The sequence below is a fragment of the Coregonus clupeaformis genome, chromosome 4 (genome assembly GCF_020615455.1).
Source record: "Coregonus clupeaformis isolate EN_2021a chromosome 4, ASM2061545v1, whole genome shotgun sequence".
NCBI lineage: Eukaryota > Metazoa > Chordata > Actinopteri > Salmoniformes > Salmonidae > Coregonus > Coregonus clupeaformis.
In genome coordinates, this window is record NC_059195.1 from 12,410,161 (window position 1) to 12,428,188 (window position 18,028).

An 18,028-nucleotide genomic window follows, 5' to 3' on the forward strand; every position below is an offset into this window, starting at 1 on the left:
TAGGCCACTCCAGGACCTTGAAATGCTTCTTACGAAGCCACTCCTTCGTTGCCCGGGCGGTGTGTTTGGGATCATTGTCATGCTGAAAGACCCAGCCACGTTTCATCTTCAATGCCCTTGCTGATGAAATCTCACGATACATGGCCCCATTCATTCTTTCCTTTACACGGATCAGTCGTCCTGGTCCCTTTGCAGAAAAACAGCCCCAAAGCATGATGTCTCCACCCCCATGCTTCACAGTAGGTATGGTGTTCTTTGGATGCAACTCAGCATTCTTTGTCCTCCAAACACGACAAGTTGAGTTTTTACCAAAAAGTTCTATTTTGGTTTCATCTGACCATATGACATTCTCCAAATCCTCTTCTGGATCATCCAAATGCACTCTAGCAAACTTCAGACGGGCCTGGACATGTACTGGCTTAAGCAGGGGGACACGTCTGGCACTGCAGGATTTGAGTCCCTGGCGGCGTAGTGTGTTACTGATGGTAGGCTTTGTTACTTTGGTCCCAGCTCTCTGCAGGTCATTCACTAGGTCCCCCCGTGTGGTTCTGGGATTTTTGCTTACCGTTGTTGTGATCATTTTGACCCCACGGGGTGAGATCTTGCGTGGAGCCCCAGATCGAGGGACATTATCAGTGGTCTTGTATGTCTTCCATTTCCTAATAATTGCTCCCACAGTTGATTTCTTCAAACCAACCTATTGCAAATTCAGTCTTCCCAGCCTGGTGCAGGTCTACAATTTTGTTTCTGGTGTCCTTTGACAGCTCTTTTCGTCTTGGCCATAGTGGAGTTCGGAGTGTGACTGTTTGAGGTTGTGGACAGGTGTCTTTTAAGTTCAAACAGGTGCCATTAATACAGGTAACGAGTGGAGGACAGAGGAGCCTCTTAAAGAAGAAGTTACAGGTCTGTGAGAGCCAGAAATATTGCTTGTTTGTAGGTGACCAAATACTTATTATCCACCATAATTTGCAAATAAATTCATAAAAAATACTACAATGTGATTTTCTGGATTTTTTCTTTTTTCAATTTGTCTGTCATAGTTGACGTGTACCTATGATGAAAATTACAGGCCTCTCTCATCTTTTTAAGTGGGAGAACATGCACAATTGGTGGCTGACTAAATACTTTTCCCCCCACTGATATATATATATATATATATATATATATATATATATATATATATATATATATATATATATATATATACTGTCTATACAGTGGGGAGAACAAGTATTTGATACACTGCCGATTTTGCAGGTTTTCCTACTTACAAAGCATGTAGAGGTCTGTAATTTTTATCATAGGTACACTTCAACTGTGAGAGACGGAATCTAAAACAAAAATCCAGAAAATCACATTGTATGATTTTTAAGCAATTAATTTACATTTTATTGCATGAAATAAGTATTTGATACATCAGAAAAGCAGAACTTAATATTTGGTACAGAAACCTTTGTTTGCAATGCCAGAGATCATACGTTTCCTGTAGGTCTTGACCAGGTTTGCACACACTGCAGCAGGGATTTTGGCCCGCTCCTCCATACAGACCTTCTCCAGATCCTTCAGGTTTCGGGGCTGTCGCTGGGCAATACGGCCTTTCAGCTCCCTCCAAAGATGTTCTATTGGGTTCAGGTCTGGAGACTGGCTAGGCCACTCCAGGACCTTGAGATGCTTCTTACGGAGCCACTCCTTACTTGCCCTGGCTGTGTGTTTCGGGTCGTTGTCATGCTGGAAGACCCAGCCACGACCCATCTTCAATCCTCTTACTGAGGGAAGGAGGTTGTTGGCCAAGATCTCGCGATACATGGCCCCATCCAACCTCCCCTCAATACGGTGCAGTCGTCCTGTCCCCTTTGCAGAAAAGCATCCCCAAAGAATGATGTTTCCACCTCCATGCTTCACGGTTGGGATGGTGTTCTTGGGGTTGTACTCATCCTTCTTCTTCCTCCAAACACGGCGAGTGGAGTTTAGACCAAAAAGCTCTATTTTTGTCTCATCAGACCACATGACCTTCTCCCATTCCTCCTCTGGATCATCCAGATGGTCATTGGCAAACTTCAGACGGGCCTGGACATGCACTGGCTTGAGCAGGGGGACCTTGCGTGCGCTGCAGGATTTTAATCCATGACGGCGTAGTGTGTTACTAATGGTTTTCTTTGAGACTGTGGTCCCAGCTCTCTTCAGGTCGTTGACCAGGTCCTGCCATGTAGTTCTGGGCTGATCCCTCACCTTCCTCATGATCATTGATGCCCCACGAGGTGAGATCTTGCATGGAGCCCCAGACCGAGGGTGATTGACCGTCATCTTGAACTTCTTCCATTTTCTAATAATTGCGCCAACAGTTGTTGCCTTCTCACCAAGCTGCTTGCCTATTGTCCTGTAGCCCATCCCAGCCTTGTGCAGGTCTACAATTTTATCCCTGATGTCCTTACACAGCTCTCTGGTCTTGGCCATTGTGGAGAGGTTGGAGTCTGTTTGATTGAGTGTGTGGACAGGTGTCTTTTATATAGGTAACGAGTTCAAACAGGTGCAGTTAATACAGGTAATAAGTGGAGAACAGGAGGGCTTCTTAAAGAAAAACTAACAGGTCTGTGAGAGCCGGAATTCTTACTGGTTGGTAGGTGATCAAATACTTATGTCATGCAATAAAATGCAAATTAATTACTTAAAAATCATATACTGTCATTTTCTGGATTTTTGTTTTAGATTCCGTCTCTCACAGTTGAAGTGTACCTATGATAAAAATTACAGACCTCTACATGCTTTGTAAGTAGGAAAACCTGCAAAATTGGCAGTGTATCAAATACTTGTTCTCCCCACTGTATATACTACATGGCTAAAAGTATGTGGACACCTGCTCGTCAAACATCTCATTCCAAAATCACGGGCATTAATATGGAGTTGGTCCCCCCTTTCCTGCAATAACATTTTACATTTTAGTCATTTAGCAGACGCTCTTATCCAGAGCGACTTACAGGAGCATTTAGGGTTAAGTGCCTTGCTTAAGGGCACATCTACAGATTTTTCACCTAGTCGGCTCAGGGATTAGAACCAGCAACCTTTCGGTTACTGGCACAACGCTCTTACCCACTAAGCTACCTGCCGCACTACAGCCTCCAATCTTCTGGGAAGGCTTTCCACTAGATGTTGGAACATTGCTGTGGGGACTTGCTTCCATTTAGCCACAAGAGCATTAGTGAGGTCGGGTACCGATGTTGGGCGATTATGCCTGGCTCGCAGTCAGCGTTCCAATTCATTCAAAAGGTGTTCGATGGGGTTGAGGTCAGGGCTCTGTGCAGGCCAGTCAAGTTCTTCCACACCGATCTCGACAAACCATGTCTGTATGGACCTTACTTTGTGCACGGGGGCATTGTCATGCTGAAACAGGAAAGGGCCTTCCCCAAACTGTAGCCACAAAGTTTCCATATTACATTTTAGTCATTTAGCAGACTCTCTTATCCAGAGAGCTCTTATCCATACATTTACAAAGTTGGAAGCAGAGAATTGTCTAGAATGTCATTGTCTGCTGTAGTGTTAAGATTTCCCATCACTGGAACTAAGGGGCCTAGCCCGAACCATGAAAAACAGCCCCAGACCATTATTCGTAATCCACCAAACTTTACAGTTGGCACTATGCATTTGGTCAGGTAGCGTTCTCCTGGCATCCGACAAACCCAGATTTGTCCATTGGACTACCAGATGGTGGCGAGCTTTATAACACTCCAGTCTACGCTTGGCATTGCGCATGGTGATCTTAGGCTTGTGTGTGGCTGCTCCACAATGGAAACCCACTTCATGAAGCTCCCGACGAACAGTTATTGTGCTAAAGTTGCTTCCAGAGACAGTTTGGAACTTGGTAGTGAGTGTTGCAACTGAGGACAGACGATATTTACGCACTATACGTTTCAGCACTCAGCGGTCCCGTTCTGTGAGCTTGTGTGGCCTACCACTTCGTGGCTGAACCGTTGTTGCTCCTAGATGTTTTCACTTCACAATAACAGCACTTACAGTTGACCGGGGCAGCTCTAGCAGGGCAGAAATTTGATGAACTGACTTATTGGAAAGGTGGCATCCTATAACGGTGCCACATTGAAAGTCACTGAGCTCTTCAGTACGGGCCATTCTACTGCCAATGTTTGTCTATGGAGATTGCATGGCTGTGTGCTCGATATTATACACCTGTCAGCAATGGGTGTGGCTAACATAGCCAAACCCACTAATTTGAAGGGGTTTTCCACATACTTTTGTATATATATATATATATATATATATATATATATATATAAATATATATATATCTTTCAACGATTTTACTGAGTTACAGTTCATAGAAGGAAATCGGTCAATTTAAACAAATTCCTTAGGCCTTAATCTACGGATTTCACATGACTGGGCAGGGGCGCAGCCATGGGTGGGTCTGGGAGGGCATAGGCCCACCCACTGGGGAGCCAGGCCCAGCCAATCAGAATACGTTTTTCCCCACAAAAGGGCTTAATTACAGACAGAAACACTCCTCAGTTTCATCAGTTGTCCGGGTGGCTGGTCTCAGACAATCCCGCAGGTGAAGAAACCGGATGTGGAGGTCCTGGGCTGGCGCGGTTACACGTGGTCTGCGGTTGTGAGGCCGGTTGGACGCCCTGCCAAATTCTCTAAAACGACGTTGGATGCAGCTTATGGTAGAGAAATTAACATAAAATTCTCTGGCAACAGCTCTGGTGGACATTATTGCAGTCAGCATGTCAATTGTTCGCTCCCTCAAAACCTGAGACATCTTTGGCATTGTGTTGTGTTTCAGAACTGCACATCTCATAGTGGCCTTTAATTTTTGTTCAGTATATATATATATATATATATATATATTATTTTAAAGTAAAATGTCATATTTTTTTGTAATTGATGTGTTGTACACAAACAGGGATGTAAACAAATTTGTGCACAACATTTGAGAGAAATACACTTTTTGTGCATATGGAAAATATCGGGGATCTTTTATTTCAGCTCATGAAACATGGGACCAACACTTTACATGTTGCGTTTATATTTTTGTTCAGTATATACAGTACCAGTCAAACGTTTGGACACACCCACTCATTCAAGGGTTTTTCTTTATTTTTACTATTTTCTACATTGTAGAATAATAGTGAAGTCACCAAAACTATGAATTAACACATATGGAATCATGTAGTAACCAAAAAAGTGTTAAACAAATCAAAATATATTTTATATTTGAGATTCTTCAAATAGCCACCCTTTGCCTTGATGACAGCTTTGCACACTATGATCCATATGTGTTATTTCATAGTTTTGATTTCTTCACTATTATTCTACAATGTAGAAAATAGTAAAAATAAAGAAAAACCCTTGAATGAGTAGGTGTGTCCAAACTTTTGACTGGTAGTATATATATTGTTTTTTAAGTAAAACATTAGTTTACATTTTTTTTACTGATGTGTTGCACACAAAAAATACAATGCATGAAAACCTGCTCCTGAGTCCTGCTACATGACTACAGATGGCAAAAAGTAAAGTAATTTTTTAAGTCAATGTTTTATTCACAAACATCAGCATCCATTAGTGTTCCATTAGAGAGCAGATGCAATATACGCTTTAGCTGAAGCATCTGCTAAAGTATCTGTTTTGGGGCCAAGCGATATTGCCTATGGTAAGTGCTGCTTTCAAATTGCTTTGACACAAATTATGTCACCAATGTGCATGCCAAATCAATCGGTGCCTGATAGACTAAGCAACTGAAGCTATATGCTTTCTGTCTATGCTTAAGACACATTTCCATGGAGTGGAAAATAAAGTATTCTTATTCTTACCATAAAACGCGAGTGCAATAGAACTATAATATTTCCAGCATGGTCTTGAAGAGGAAGTAAGTCATTTTGACATGCTAGTTTACAGCCTGCATATTGTGTGCTAATGAGGGTAGTTAAACTGAGGTAAAGGGAACATGCCAACTGTCCTTGCCTCTAGTTTTTACAGCCTTGCTGCTTTCATGAATGGGTCAAACATACTGTATTTGCACACAATGTGTTTGGACTTAAATGTGGTTAAAATAAATTGCATTCACCAACAGAGGTCAATCCACTATCCTCTCATTTGAGGGGGTGAATACCTTACCATAATAAACACTCCCGAAAGCTATGTACAGTACACTTCTCCTTGTCACTCAGTGAGGCGCTGATGGTCCTTACCAGAATGTCCCCCTTCAGCAGCAGGCCAGGCTCAATAGTGATGCAGATACTGGTCTGGCTGTCTCCCTGGACATTACTGTAAACACACACAGAGAGCCAAAGAAGAGTTACTCTTGTTAACACACCATCACACCACATGATGCACATCATCACGGTATAAACGGACACACACAACGAACAACCACTCCACTCCACACCTAACACATACACACCATCACGCACGTACCCTCTTGAACGCACCACCGCTTCACACAAAGCACAGACACGGCACTCTTTCACACACATCATTAGTTAGCGACACGTATGATCAGTGAAGTAGGTGATTAGCAATCATGAGGACTTCATTGGTAAGACAGGGAGACGTGTACTTGACCATTATGTTCAGGCGTTGGGTAATGTGTGCCTACATGCGTGCCTCAATGTGAGCCAGGGATCAAAGGAATAATAGGTAATAGGGTGCATGTGAGAGAGGGGGATGAGGGAGAGATGGAGGGAGGGGGGAGATGGGGCCTTGTGAGGGTAACGGAGCACCCTGGGGTATCTAGAGAACCAGGTTAATGATTTCACACACAGCTTAACACATACGGTGTATCCCTATATATGAAACACTTGGACCTGCATGGACCTACACCAGGGGTAGGCAACTAGATTCAGCCGTGGGCCGATTTTTGTCAGAGCGAATGGCCGTGGGGCCTGAAAATTATAATAATAACTTGTACACCGCAAATTGACCACATCTAAGCCCAAAAAATAATAATCATTTCATACCTTGATTACATTGAGACATGATCACATATGCCTCTTTTTTATTTGTATGACTACTTGGGAACAGATTTCTTACATTAAACAAATGTTTTGCTAAATTCCTGGTGATTTTACTGTCTTTTATTTACCAAAAACTAAAATGTGTCTGTTGCTGACCCCTGACCTAAACACACGCACATATGCACACACCACAGGAGGTTGGTGGCACCTTAATTGGGGAGGACGGGCTTGTGGTAATGGCTGGAGCAAAATGAATGGAATGGTATCAAACACATGGTTTGATGCCATTCCATTTGCTCTGTTCTGGCCATTATTATGAGCCGTCCTCCCATTTACATTTACATTTTAGTCATTTAGCAGACGCTCTTATCCAGAGCAACTTACAGGTAGTGAGTGCATACATTATTTTATTTTTTATTTTTTTCATACTGCCCCCCCCCCGTGGGAATCGAACCCACAACCCTGGCGTTGCAAACGCCATGCTCTACCAACTGAGCTACATCCCTGCCGGCCATTCCCTCCCATACCCTGGACGACGCTGGGCCAATTGTGCGCCACCCCATGGGTCTCCCAGTCGCGGCCGGCTACGACAGAGCCTGGATACGAACCAGGATCTCTAGTGACACAGCTAGCACTGCGATGCAGTGCCTTAGACCACTGCGCCACTCGGGAGACCCCTCAGCAGCCTCCACTGGCACACACTCACACACACACAAATGCACACACACGCACACACACACACATACACACACACACACACACCATATATACATGGATATATATATATATGGAGATATAGGCAAATAAAAGTTTTAGCAATGCATAGACTAGAAAGGAAGGAAGGGAATGGAAAGTGGAGGGAACCATGTAAGGAGTGCCACCTGGAGTGCCCTCATTTGTCCTGCCATCTGTGGGCATGCCCTCCTGTGTGCTCAAACGTCTGCACAAAGCTGTATAATTCATAATTTCCGGCCCGGGCCTGGGTATCTGTAGGGGTCCTTCAGCAAGGCCCTGGGTCCACACACATCTCCGTCTGCTTATTTCACTGGCTCCTCCAGTTACTAATAACACTACTACTGATCATAACACCAGGCTGGAACATCTGAGGCTGGGGAACTAGAGACTGGGGCTGGGGAACTAGAGAACTATGGAGGCTAGCTAAACATAATAACGTGTGGGAAGCTTACAATGGATTTACTTGCGGGGGGGGTTGTGTGAGTGAGGAAACAGAAACTGAAGGTGGTTGTGTTGTGTGTGTGTGTACGTGTGTGTGTGTACTTACTAGATCCCAGATGTGTAGACTGGCTGCATGGCTTGGTAGATCTTGAGGAAAGGGCGGCAACCTGAAAAGCCATAACAGAACATTGAGTAAAAACAAGCAGGTGTGTGTATCAAGTCTGTGTGTGCGTGTGTGTGTGTGTGTATGTGTGCATGCGTGTGTGCATGCACATGTGTGTTTGCCTGCACATGTGTGTGTGTGTGTGTGCGTGTCAACTTTCACCTCCTTTGGACTCAAAGTTGGGGATGCCGTGCATGATGACGTGGTGAAGGAACAGGGGTTTGTTGTTGATCTTGATATGTCCTGAAAGAAGACCGCTGAAGTACTGTACATACCTGAGAGAGAAAGAGAGAGACACAGAGAGCGAGAGAGAGAGAGCGAGAGCGAGAGCGAGAGAGCGAGAGAGAGAGAGAGAGAGAGCGAGAGAGAGAGAGAGAGAGAGAGAGAATTCAGGATTTCAATGTTTTGTTAACAGAGGGATCAGCATGCCATTGGTGTACACTGGACAGTGTATGAATGGAAACACATCAAGTAGATAAATGGAGATTCTATCTCTAGGTATGACCTTTGCAAAGACAACAACAGATGCTTACATCATACTCATTCACTTATGACTTTCAGTCTACAGATGAATCAGACATTGTCTCAACTCTACAAATTAGGATGCAAAAAGGAGAAGGAGGCCTCCGTTGCCCCTCTAGGAAAGTCAACAAATTGAAAGAAAGAGTAGGAGAGTGGTTGAGAAGACAAGGTGAACTTAAACCCACTAAGATTGGTCAAGTAGCTCAGTTCAATCTGGAGCCAAACTCATAAAGAGAAAATGAAACAGGAAATGGTAGTTGGGTCAAAGAGGAAGTAGAGGTGTCAGACAGGAAGTGGAGGGAAACTGACCTCTTCTGAGATGGCTGACCCACAGGAAGTACTTTGTCTTCATAGAACCTCTTCATGGCAAACCTGTCCAGCGCCTGATCAGCACTAAACACCCAGAGACAAACATCTGGTCAGCACCCGTACCCTGCCTACCGCTCAGTCATTTCTTCACACCTCTTCAAAGGACTCTATTTTGATCATGTTAAAAAGAGACTGTGACCCAAATACAACAATGGCAGATTAAGGAAAAAAAGCTGGTCCTCTTTGAGGACATGTGACCTTTGCGTGAACCCACAGTGTTGTGTTGCTTTATACTGTATGCCATTGATTGAATTAGGGCCTGCTTTGTTGAAGAAGTCCTGAACACTGGCGCACAGTTGGCACATGTTGGGTAGGGAGGGGGAATGTGATGATGATCAGCGGATAACATGAATCTTGTGACTCTTCATCATCTGTTTATTTGTTGACTGCCCTACTGTGCTCTACGGTTCTAAAGCTCACTTCACTTGACTCTTTCTCTCCCTCTCTCACCCCCTTCTTTCTCACTCCCTTCTATATATTTTCTCACACTCTCTCATTCCCCTATTTCTCTTTCTCCTCTCTCTCTCACTCCGCTCTCTCACCCCTCTCTCTCACCCTTCTCTCTTGCCTCTTTCTCGCACTCCCTCCCTCCCTCCCTCCCTCCCTCCCTCCCTCCCTCCCTCCCTCCCTCCCTCCCTCCCTCCATCTCTGCTCCCCTCTCTCTCTCTCTCTACAGCTCTACCCTCCCCTCCTTCTCTCCCCCCATCTCTCTCTTGTGTATTGTGCCATTAAGTCTCATGGGCTATGTGTTCACCTTGCTGATATGTTGCTGTAATGCATGTATGCTGCCACCACCACTCCTGTTCGCCCTCGGTTCCCCTGCAGAAAGAACATCAAATAAGGATTAGCAATCAGGAAGTATTGCTTTGACATATTGGTAATTCAGAAGATATATATTGGGAAGGAGATGATGGCCTAAGAACGCCATCTACTGTCTCAGAGCAGCATAAACAGTACAAAGCCCTGATAGGTACAGTGGGGGGAAAAAGTATTTAGTCAGCCACCAATTGTGCAAGTTCTCCCACTTAAAAAGATGAGAGAGGCCTGTAATTTTCATCATAGGTACACGTCAACTATGACAGACAAATTGAGATTTTTTTTCTCCAGAAAATCACATTGTAGGATTTTTTATGAATTTATTTGCAAATTATGGTGGAAAATAAGTATTTGGTCACCTACAAACAAGCAAGATTTCTGGCTCTCACAGACCTGTAACTTCTTCTTTAAGAGGCTCCTCTGTCCTCCACTCGTTACCTGTATTAATGGCACCTGTTTGAACTTGTTATCAGTATAAAAGACACCTGTCCACAACCTCAAACAGTCACACTCCAAACTCCACTATGGCCAAGACCAAAGAGCTGTCAAAGGACACCAGAAACAAAATTGTAGACCTGCACCAGGCTGGGAAGACTGAATCTGCAATAGGTAAGCAGCTTGGTTTGAAGAAATCAACTGTGGGAGCAATTATTAGGAAATGGAAGACATACAAGACCACTGATAATGTCCCTCGATCTGGGGCTCCACGCAAGATCTCACCCCGTGGGGTCAAAATGATCACAACAACGGTGAGCAAAAATCCCAGAACCACACGGGGGGACCTAGTGAATGACCTGCAGAGAGCTGGGACCAAAGTAACAAAGCCTACCATCAGTAACACACTACGCCGCAGTGCCAGACGTGTCCCCCTGCTTAAGCCAGTACATGTCCAGGCCCGTCTGAAGTTTGCTAGAGTGCATTTGGATGATCCAGAAGAGGATTGGGAGAATGTCATATGGTCAGATGAAACCAAAATATAACTTTTTGGTAAAAACTCAACTCGTCGTGTTTGGAGGACAAAGAATGCTGAGTTGCATCCAAAGAACACCATACCTACTGTGAAGCATGGGGGTGGAAACATCATGCTTTGGGGCTGTTTTTCTGCAAAGGGACCAGGACGACCGATCCGTGTAAAGGAAAGAATGAATGGGGCCATGTATCGTGAGATTTTGAGTGAAAACCTCCTTCCATCAGCAAGGGCATTGAAGATGAAACGTGGCTTGGTCTTTCAGCATGACAATGATCCCAAACACACCGCCCGGGCAACGAAGGAGTGGCTTCGTAAGAAGCATTTCAAGGTCCTGGAGTGGCCTAGCCAGTCTCCAGATCTCAACCCCATAGAAAATCTTTGGAGGGAGTTGAAAGTCTGTGTTGCCCAGCGACAGCCCCAAAACATCACTGCTCTAGAGGAGATCTGCATGGAGGAATGGGCCAAAATACCAGCAACAGTGTGTGAAAACCTTGTGAAGACTTACAGAAAACGTTTGACCTGTGTCATTGCCAACAAAGGGTATATAACAAAGTATTGAGAAACTTTTGTTATTGACCAAATACTTATTTTCCACCATAATCTGCAAATAAATTCATAAAAAATCCTACAATGTGATTTTCTGGAAAAGAAATTCTCATTTTGTCTGTCATAGTTGACGTGTACCTATGATGAAAATTGCAGGCCTCTCTCATCTTTTTAAGTGGGAGAACTTGCATAATTGGTGGCTGACTAAATACTTTTTTTCCCCACTGTATGTATGATAGCAGTATTGTTTCTCAATATACTTGCGAGGACTTTAGTTAGAGTACAGTATCACACTATCTCACCTTGTTGTGTATCACCACCACATTGTGACTGTCCGCACTCAGCCAGGTGTCCATGGCCTTACATATACTGCAGATCTTATCCAGGGCAGGAGCATGGTGGTCGGGCCAGCCAAAGTCCAACACCTTTGGGTTGAGCTGGTTGATGTCATAGCGTTTCTCGCTGAGGTTGAAGAGCTGAAAAAGCATCACGTTTAAATATTTTCTTTTCCATTTCTTTCTTTTCCTTTTATTCTACTGAGAGACAAACACTATGCCAGAGGGGACTGATCCCCCTTAAGCCTATGAATTGGTAGGGTGAGCTGATCCTAGATCAGTGGGGCAGCCCTTACTAGGTAGTTGTCTTGGTGTTTGGAGCGCAACATGGAGGCCACCTCGCAGAGGTTTGAGGCGTAGCTGGTCTCCTCCACACAGCTGGGGAAGGAGACGGAGATGATCCGCTCGGTGATGTAGACCAGGTCCACCTCATAGTTCTCCTCCAGGTCCTGCAGCAGACTCACACTCCTGGGGTAGGGAGAGGGGAGGAGAGATGGAGAGAGAGATAAAACTGTATGTTTTACACTTTCCATGACAAGAAAGCTTTGTGAATGAAATTAGAGTAAGAGCGGCAGGGAGACATCAATGTCAAGTCAATGTCAATGACAAGTTGAAAATAGTTGAATTAGAGTTACAATACTGTGTGTTTTGCATTGGTTTGGCAACATTGGATTGTTCCTTTCATGCCAATAAAGCTTATTTAGAATGTAATAGAGAGAGAGAGAGCAGAGAAGATCAAGATAAAGACAGAGAGAAAGAGACGGTCTGCTATGCAAAGTCTATCCGTAAAACCCACTATCTGCAACTGACTGAATACCAGCCAGAGTCGTTGTTAAATCCCATTTCTTATGGACGTGACATCACTAAATCACTGAAGGGTCACGGTAGCCTCCAAACTCCAGCTGCTGTCCAGTACATTAAAAACACACACAAAATTGAGTACATTAAACACACAGCGTATGTTTTGCTTGGAACCGCTCGGACGAAAACAGAGTGGAAAGAGATTGATTCGATGGATAAACAAAGCCTGATATGAAAATATGCCACATTCCGTGAGTGTGCGCCTCAGCAGACCAAACAAAACATTTTGGTCACTCGCGAAGAACGAGTTGGGGCAGAGCAGACAGAGAGCGACCACATGCCTTTTTCCCAATCTGGTATGTCTGGACTGTAATCAGGAGCGAGCCTGAAACGCACTGGGAGAGTGTATGGCTCTGAGACAGCGATTGAACGTCTACTAGGAATATTTCCCACGTGTCAACTCTGGACTGCCGAGTTGGAGGATATTGCTCATGTGTCTGCTACCGGGAAACAGACTGGTTTAACAGTGCAAACATGCTGTACATCTGGCACTATGAGAAACTACCTTATTAGTCACAAGGAATACTAGACAAAGCAATATATCCAAAAGGTTCTCTACTAAACAAATGCACTGTATGATTTGTGCTTTCTCACTCTCCCTCCTCTTATTATTTGCTTCATACACTCTCTTATCGTACTATCTATCTATCAGTCCCCCCCCACTCCCCTCACTCTCTCTCCTCCCTCTCTCCTAGAGGGTATACAGCTCATAGAGTTGCGGTTTGGGTCTCCTCCAGGTACACCAGCATGCACTGGGCTCCAATCTGCTTCTCATCAGCGCTGTCTTAGCTACAGACCAGACCGACAGCCTTCTTTCACTTTATCAGCCCAGCGCATATCTCGCTGCGCTCAATTACGCAGCTGCACTGATCGCATTTACGCATTTGAACAAACATAGCCGGTGAAAAATAGCCCCGATATCGCCATTGCAGATAACACGTTCATGATAGACGTCCTATATAGCGTGTGATAAGGACAATGTGAGTGAATATGTGTGATAATAATGCATATTATGGTTAGTGTGTGTGCGTGTGTGCGTGCGTGCATGCCTGCGTGTGTGTGTTGATTTGACGGTAATGTGGAAAGTATGTCGAGAGCCAGAGGGAGCACATGATTGGTTGATTTTGTGGGGGAAAGCCTCTCAACGTTTTATGCAGCTGTGTCATTATTAAAAACGTCACTTCTGTTGTATCTTTGTCTTGTAGTATATGTAGTAAAGCACAAACTGACAACATATGTTATGCCAGGAAGAATATTACACATAAAAGAGTAGCCTAGCTATATACAGTGCCTTCTGAAAGTATTCAGATCCCTTGACTTTTCCACATTTTGTTAGGTTACAGCCTTATTCTAAAATTGATTTAATTGTTTTTTTCCCTCATCAATCTACACACAATACCCCATAATGAAATATAAATTTTAACTCATTTATAAAAAATAAAAAACAGAAATATAATATTTACATAAGTATTCAGACCCTTTACTCAGTACTTTCTTGAAGCACATTTGGCAGCAATTATAGCCTTGAGTCTTATTGGGTATGATGCTACAAGCTTGGCACACCTGTATTTGGGGAGTTTCTCCCATTCTTCTCTGCAGATCCTCTAAAGCTCTGTCAGGTTGGATGGGGAGCGTTGCTGCACAACTATTTTCTGGTCTCTCCAGAGATGTTCAATCGGGTTCAAGTCCGGGCTCTGGCTGAGCCACTCAAGGACTTTCAGAGACTTGTCCCGAAGCCACTCCTGCGATGTCTTGGCTGTGTGCTTAGGGTCGTTGTCCTGTTGGAAGGTGAACCTTCGCCCCAGTCTGAGGTCCTGAGCACTCTGGAGCAGGTTTTTTATCAATGATCTTTCTGTACTTTGCGCCGTTCATCTTTGCCTCGATCCTGACTAGTCTTCCAATCCCTGTTGCTGAAAAACACCCCCCACAGCATGATGCTGCCACCACCATGCTTCACCGTAGGGATGGTGCAAGGTTTCCTCCAGACGTGACTCTTGGCATTCAGGCCAAAGAGTTGAATCTTGGTTTCATTAGACCAGAGAATCTTGTTTCTCATGGTCTGAGAGTCTTTAGGTGCCTTTTGGCAAACTCCAAGCGGGCTGTCATGTGCCTTTTACACAATCCTGTCTAGGAGCTCTACGGAAAATTCCTTCGACCTCATGGCTTGGTTTTTGCTCTGACATGCACTGTCAACTATATAGACAGGTGTGCACCTTTCCAAATCATCTCCAATCAATTGAATTTACCACAGGTGGACTCCAATCAAGTTGTAGAAACATCTCAACGATGATCAATGGAAACAGGATGCACCTGAGCTAAAGTTTGAGTCTCATAGTCAATGGTCTGAATACTTATGTAAATAAGTTATTTCCGTTTGTTTTTCTTTTTTATTAGCAAAAATGTCTACAAACCATTTTTGCTTTGTCATTATGGGGTATTGTGTGTAGATTGCTGTGGATTTTTTTCATTTAATTCATTTTAGAATAAGGCTGTAACGTAACAAAATGTGGAAAAAGTCAAGGGGTCTGAATACATTCCGAAGGCACTGTATCGGCACAACTGCTATTTCCATGGCTTGCTGGTTAGCTAGCGGTTGTTCCCTTGACACAAATGGACAATATCAACTTCTGTTCGCTGCATGCGTCTCTCACAATGCATTGCCTCATATTTGGAGCTCTGTAAAAATGTCTCTTTAAAAGCTAACAAACGGTCTGGGAAATCCCAAAAAAGTACACAGCAGTGCTATATTACATTACTGCTTCCTCCTATGATGTTAATGCTTTTCTTGGCAAGGAAACAAAAGAGTCCTGTATCCAAAATAAGCTCTGCACATTGATAGCTGCTACAGAGACAGACCAATAGGGTCTAATAGAATGGATGTAAGCCTTGGTCGACGTCCTTGGTGGGGTTAATGTGAAAAACGTATAGGCCCTGTCTGTAAAACATGGGCCAAGGCCTGCTATCCTACAGATGTCAGATCTTAATATGACTCATTTCGTCGCAGGAGGAAAATAATCCTGCAGCAGGAGGATTTTAATGTTTATTTAATACACTGCTCAAAAAAATAAAGGGAACACTTAAACAACACATCCTAGATCTGAATGAATGAAATAATCTTATTAAATACTTTTTTCTTTACATAGTTGAATGTGCTGACAACAAAATCACACAAAAATGATCAATGGAAATCAAATTTATCAACCCATGGAGGTCTGGATTTGGAGTCATCCTCAAAATTAAAGTGGAAAACCACACTACAGGCTGATCCAACTTTGATGTAATGTCCTTAAAACAAGCCAAAATGAGGCTCAGTAGTGTGTGTGGCCTCCACGTGCCTGTATGACCTCCCTACAACGCCTGGGCATGCTCCTGATGAGGTGGCGGTGGGTCTCCTGAGGGATCTCCTCCCAGACCTGGACTAAAGCATCCGCCAACTCCTGGACAGTCTGTGGTGCAACGTGGCGTTGGTGGATGGAGCAAGACATGATGTCCCAGATGTGCTCAATTGGATTCAGGTCTGGGGAACGGGCGGGCCAGTCCATAGCATCAATGCCTTCCTCTTGCAGGAACTGCTGACACACTCCAGCCACATGAGGTCTAGCATTGTCTTGCATTAGGAGGAACCCAGGGCCAACCGCACCAGCATATGGTCTCACAAGGGGTCTGAGGATCTCATCTCGGTACCTAATGGCAGTCAGGCTACCTCTGGCGAGCACATGGAGGGCTGTGCAGCCCCCCAAATAAATGCCACCCCACACCATGACTGACCCACCGCCAAACTGGTCATGCTGGAGGATGTTGCAGGCAGCAGAACGTTCTCCACGGCGTCTCCAGACTCTGTCACGTCTGTCACATGTGCTCAGTGTGAACCTGCTTTCATCTGTGAAGAGCACAGGGCGCCAGTGGCGAATTTGCCAATCTTGGTGTTCTCTGGCAAATGCCAAACGTCCTGCACGGTGTTGGGCTGTAAGCACAACCCCCACCTGTGGACGTCGGGCCCTCATACCACCCTCATGGAGTCTGTTTCTGACCGTTTGAGCAGACACATGCACATTTGTGGCCTGCTGGAGGTCATTTTGCAGGGCTCTGGCAGTGCTCCACCTGCTCCTCCTTGCACAAAGGCGGAGGTAGCGGTCATGCTGCTGGGTTGTTGCCCTCCTACGGCCTCCTACACGTCTCCTGATGTACTGGCCTGTCTCCTGGTAGCGCCTCCATGCTCTGGACACTACGCTGACAGACATAGCAAACCTTCTTGCCACAGCTCGCATTGATGTGCCATCCTGGATGAGCTGCACTACCTGAGCCACTTGTGTGGGTTGTAGACTCCGTCTCATGCTACCACTAGAGTGAAAGCACCGCCAGCATTCAAAAGTGACCAAAACATCAGCCAGGAAGCATAGGAACTGAGAAGTGGTCTGTGGTCACCACCTGCAGAACCACTTCTTTATTGGGGGTGTCTTGCTAATTGCCTATAATTTCCACCTGTTGTCTATTCCATTTGCACAACAGCATGTGACATTTATTGTCAATCAGTGTTACTTCCTAAATGGACAGTTTGATTTCACAGAAGTGTGATTGACTTGGAGTTACATTGTGTTGTTTAAGTGTTCCCTTAATTTTTTTGAGCAGTGTATTTAGAATAGACGCCAGGGGGCAGCTGGAAGCGGTGTTTGTAGGCTATACAATAATTTAGACTGCAGGTCCACTGGGCATCAGTTCAAGTAGCCTATGTAGGCTACGTGCAGGCTACAGCGCGTCTCGTGTGAATTCTTATGTGGATTATAATAAATTGACAATATTTGAAGGGGGTAGTGTATACTTTTATGTATTTTTCATTAGGGAAAATATGTTTTTTTCCATCAATTGTTTTGGCAAGTAATAGGCTAAATAAAATCATGGTTATCTCAGTGCCTGTGTGGTCCAGTAGGATAGAGCTGCTGACAACTGCACACATATGCCAGAATAGGCATGGGTTCAAATCCAGTCTACTAATGCCCTTACATTTTCTGTGGGCTGTACTTGTACTCTTACTCAAGTAATTTCTGATGGAAGTACTGTAACTTACTTTTTACTCCGTTACAATTTACCAAATGTGTCACTTTAGTTACATAGATTTATATTATTATGTTGTCGCTGTCGGATTAAAACCTCCTAACCAAATGTTGTGATATTCTTTTTTTTTTTACATGAATCGATACTATTGGTTCCCCTTTACGTCTGTATGAACGTTTCACAACCCCTAGACCAATGAATTGCATTCAAAATAGCTTGTCATCAAAACTCTTTAAGTCCATTGGCTCTCAAT

General features: G+C 44.3%; 1 protein-coding gene across 2 annotated transcripts in view; it reads right to left on the reverse strand.

Moving 5' to 3' along the window:
- The window catches only part of LOC121553267 (tensin-1), a 222,665-nt gene that overhangs the window by 65,714 nt on the left and 138,923 nt on the right, over positions 1-18,028 (reverse strand). For both annotated transcript variants that reach the window (XM_041866298.2, XM_041866289.2), the window contains exons 7-13: positions 12,159-12,330; positions 11,830-12,003; positions 9,950-10,014; positions 9,136-9,219; positions 8,467-8,579; positions 8,248-8,308; positions 6,201-6,276 (exon numbers count right to left, since the gene is read on the reverse strand). In XM_041866298.2, coding sequence (XP_041722232.2) covers positions 6,201-6,276; positions 8,248-8,308; positions 8,467-8,579; positions 9,136-9,219; positions 9,950-10,014; positions 11,830-12,003; positions 12,159-12,330 — 745 coding nt within the window. The remainder of the gene's footprint in view (positions 1-6,200; positions 6,277-8,247; positions 8,309-8,466; positions 8,580-9,135; positions 9,220-9,949; positions 10,015-11,829; positions 12,004-12,158; positions 12,331-18,028) is intronic.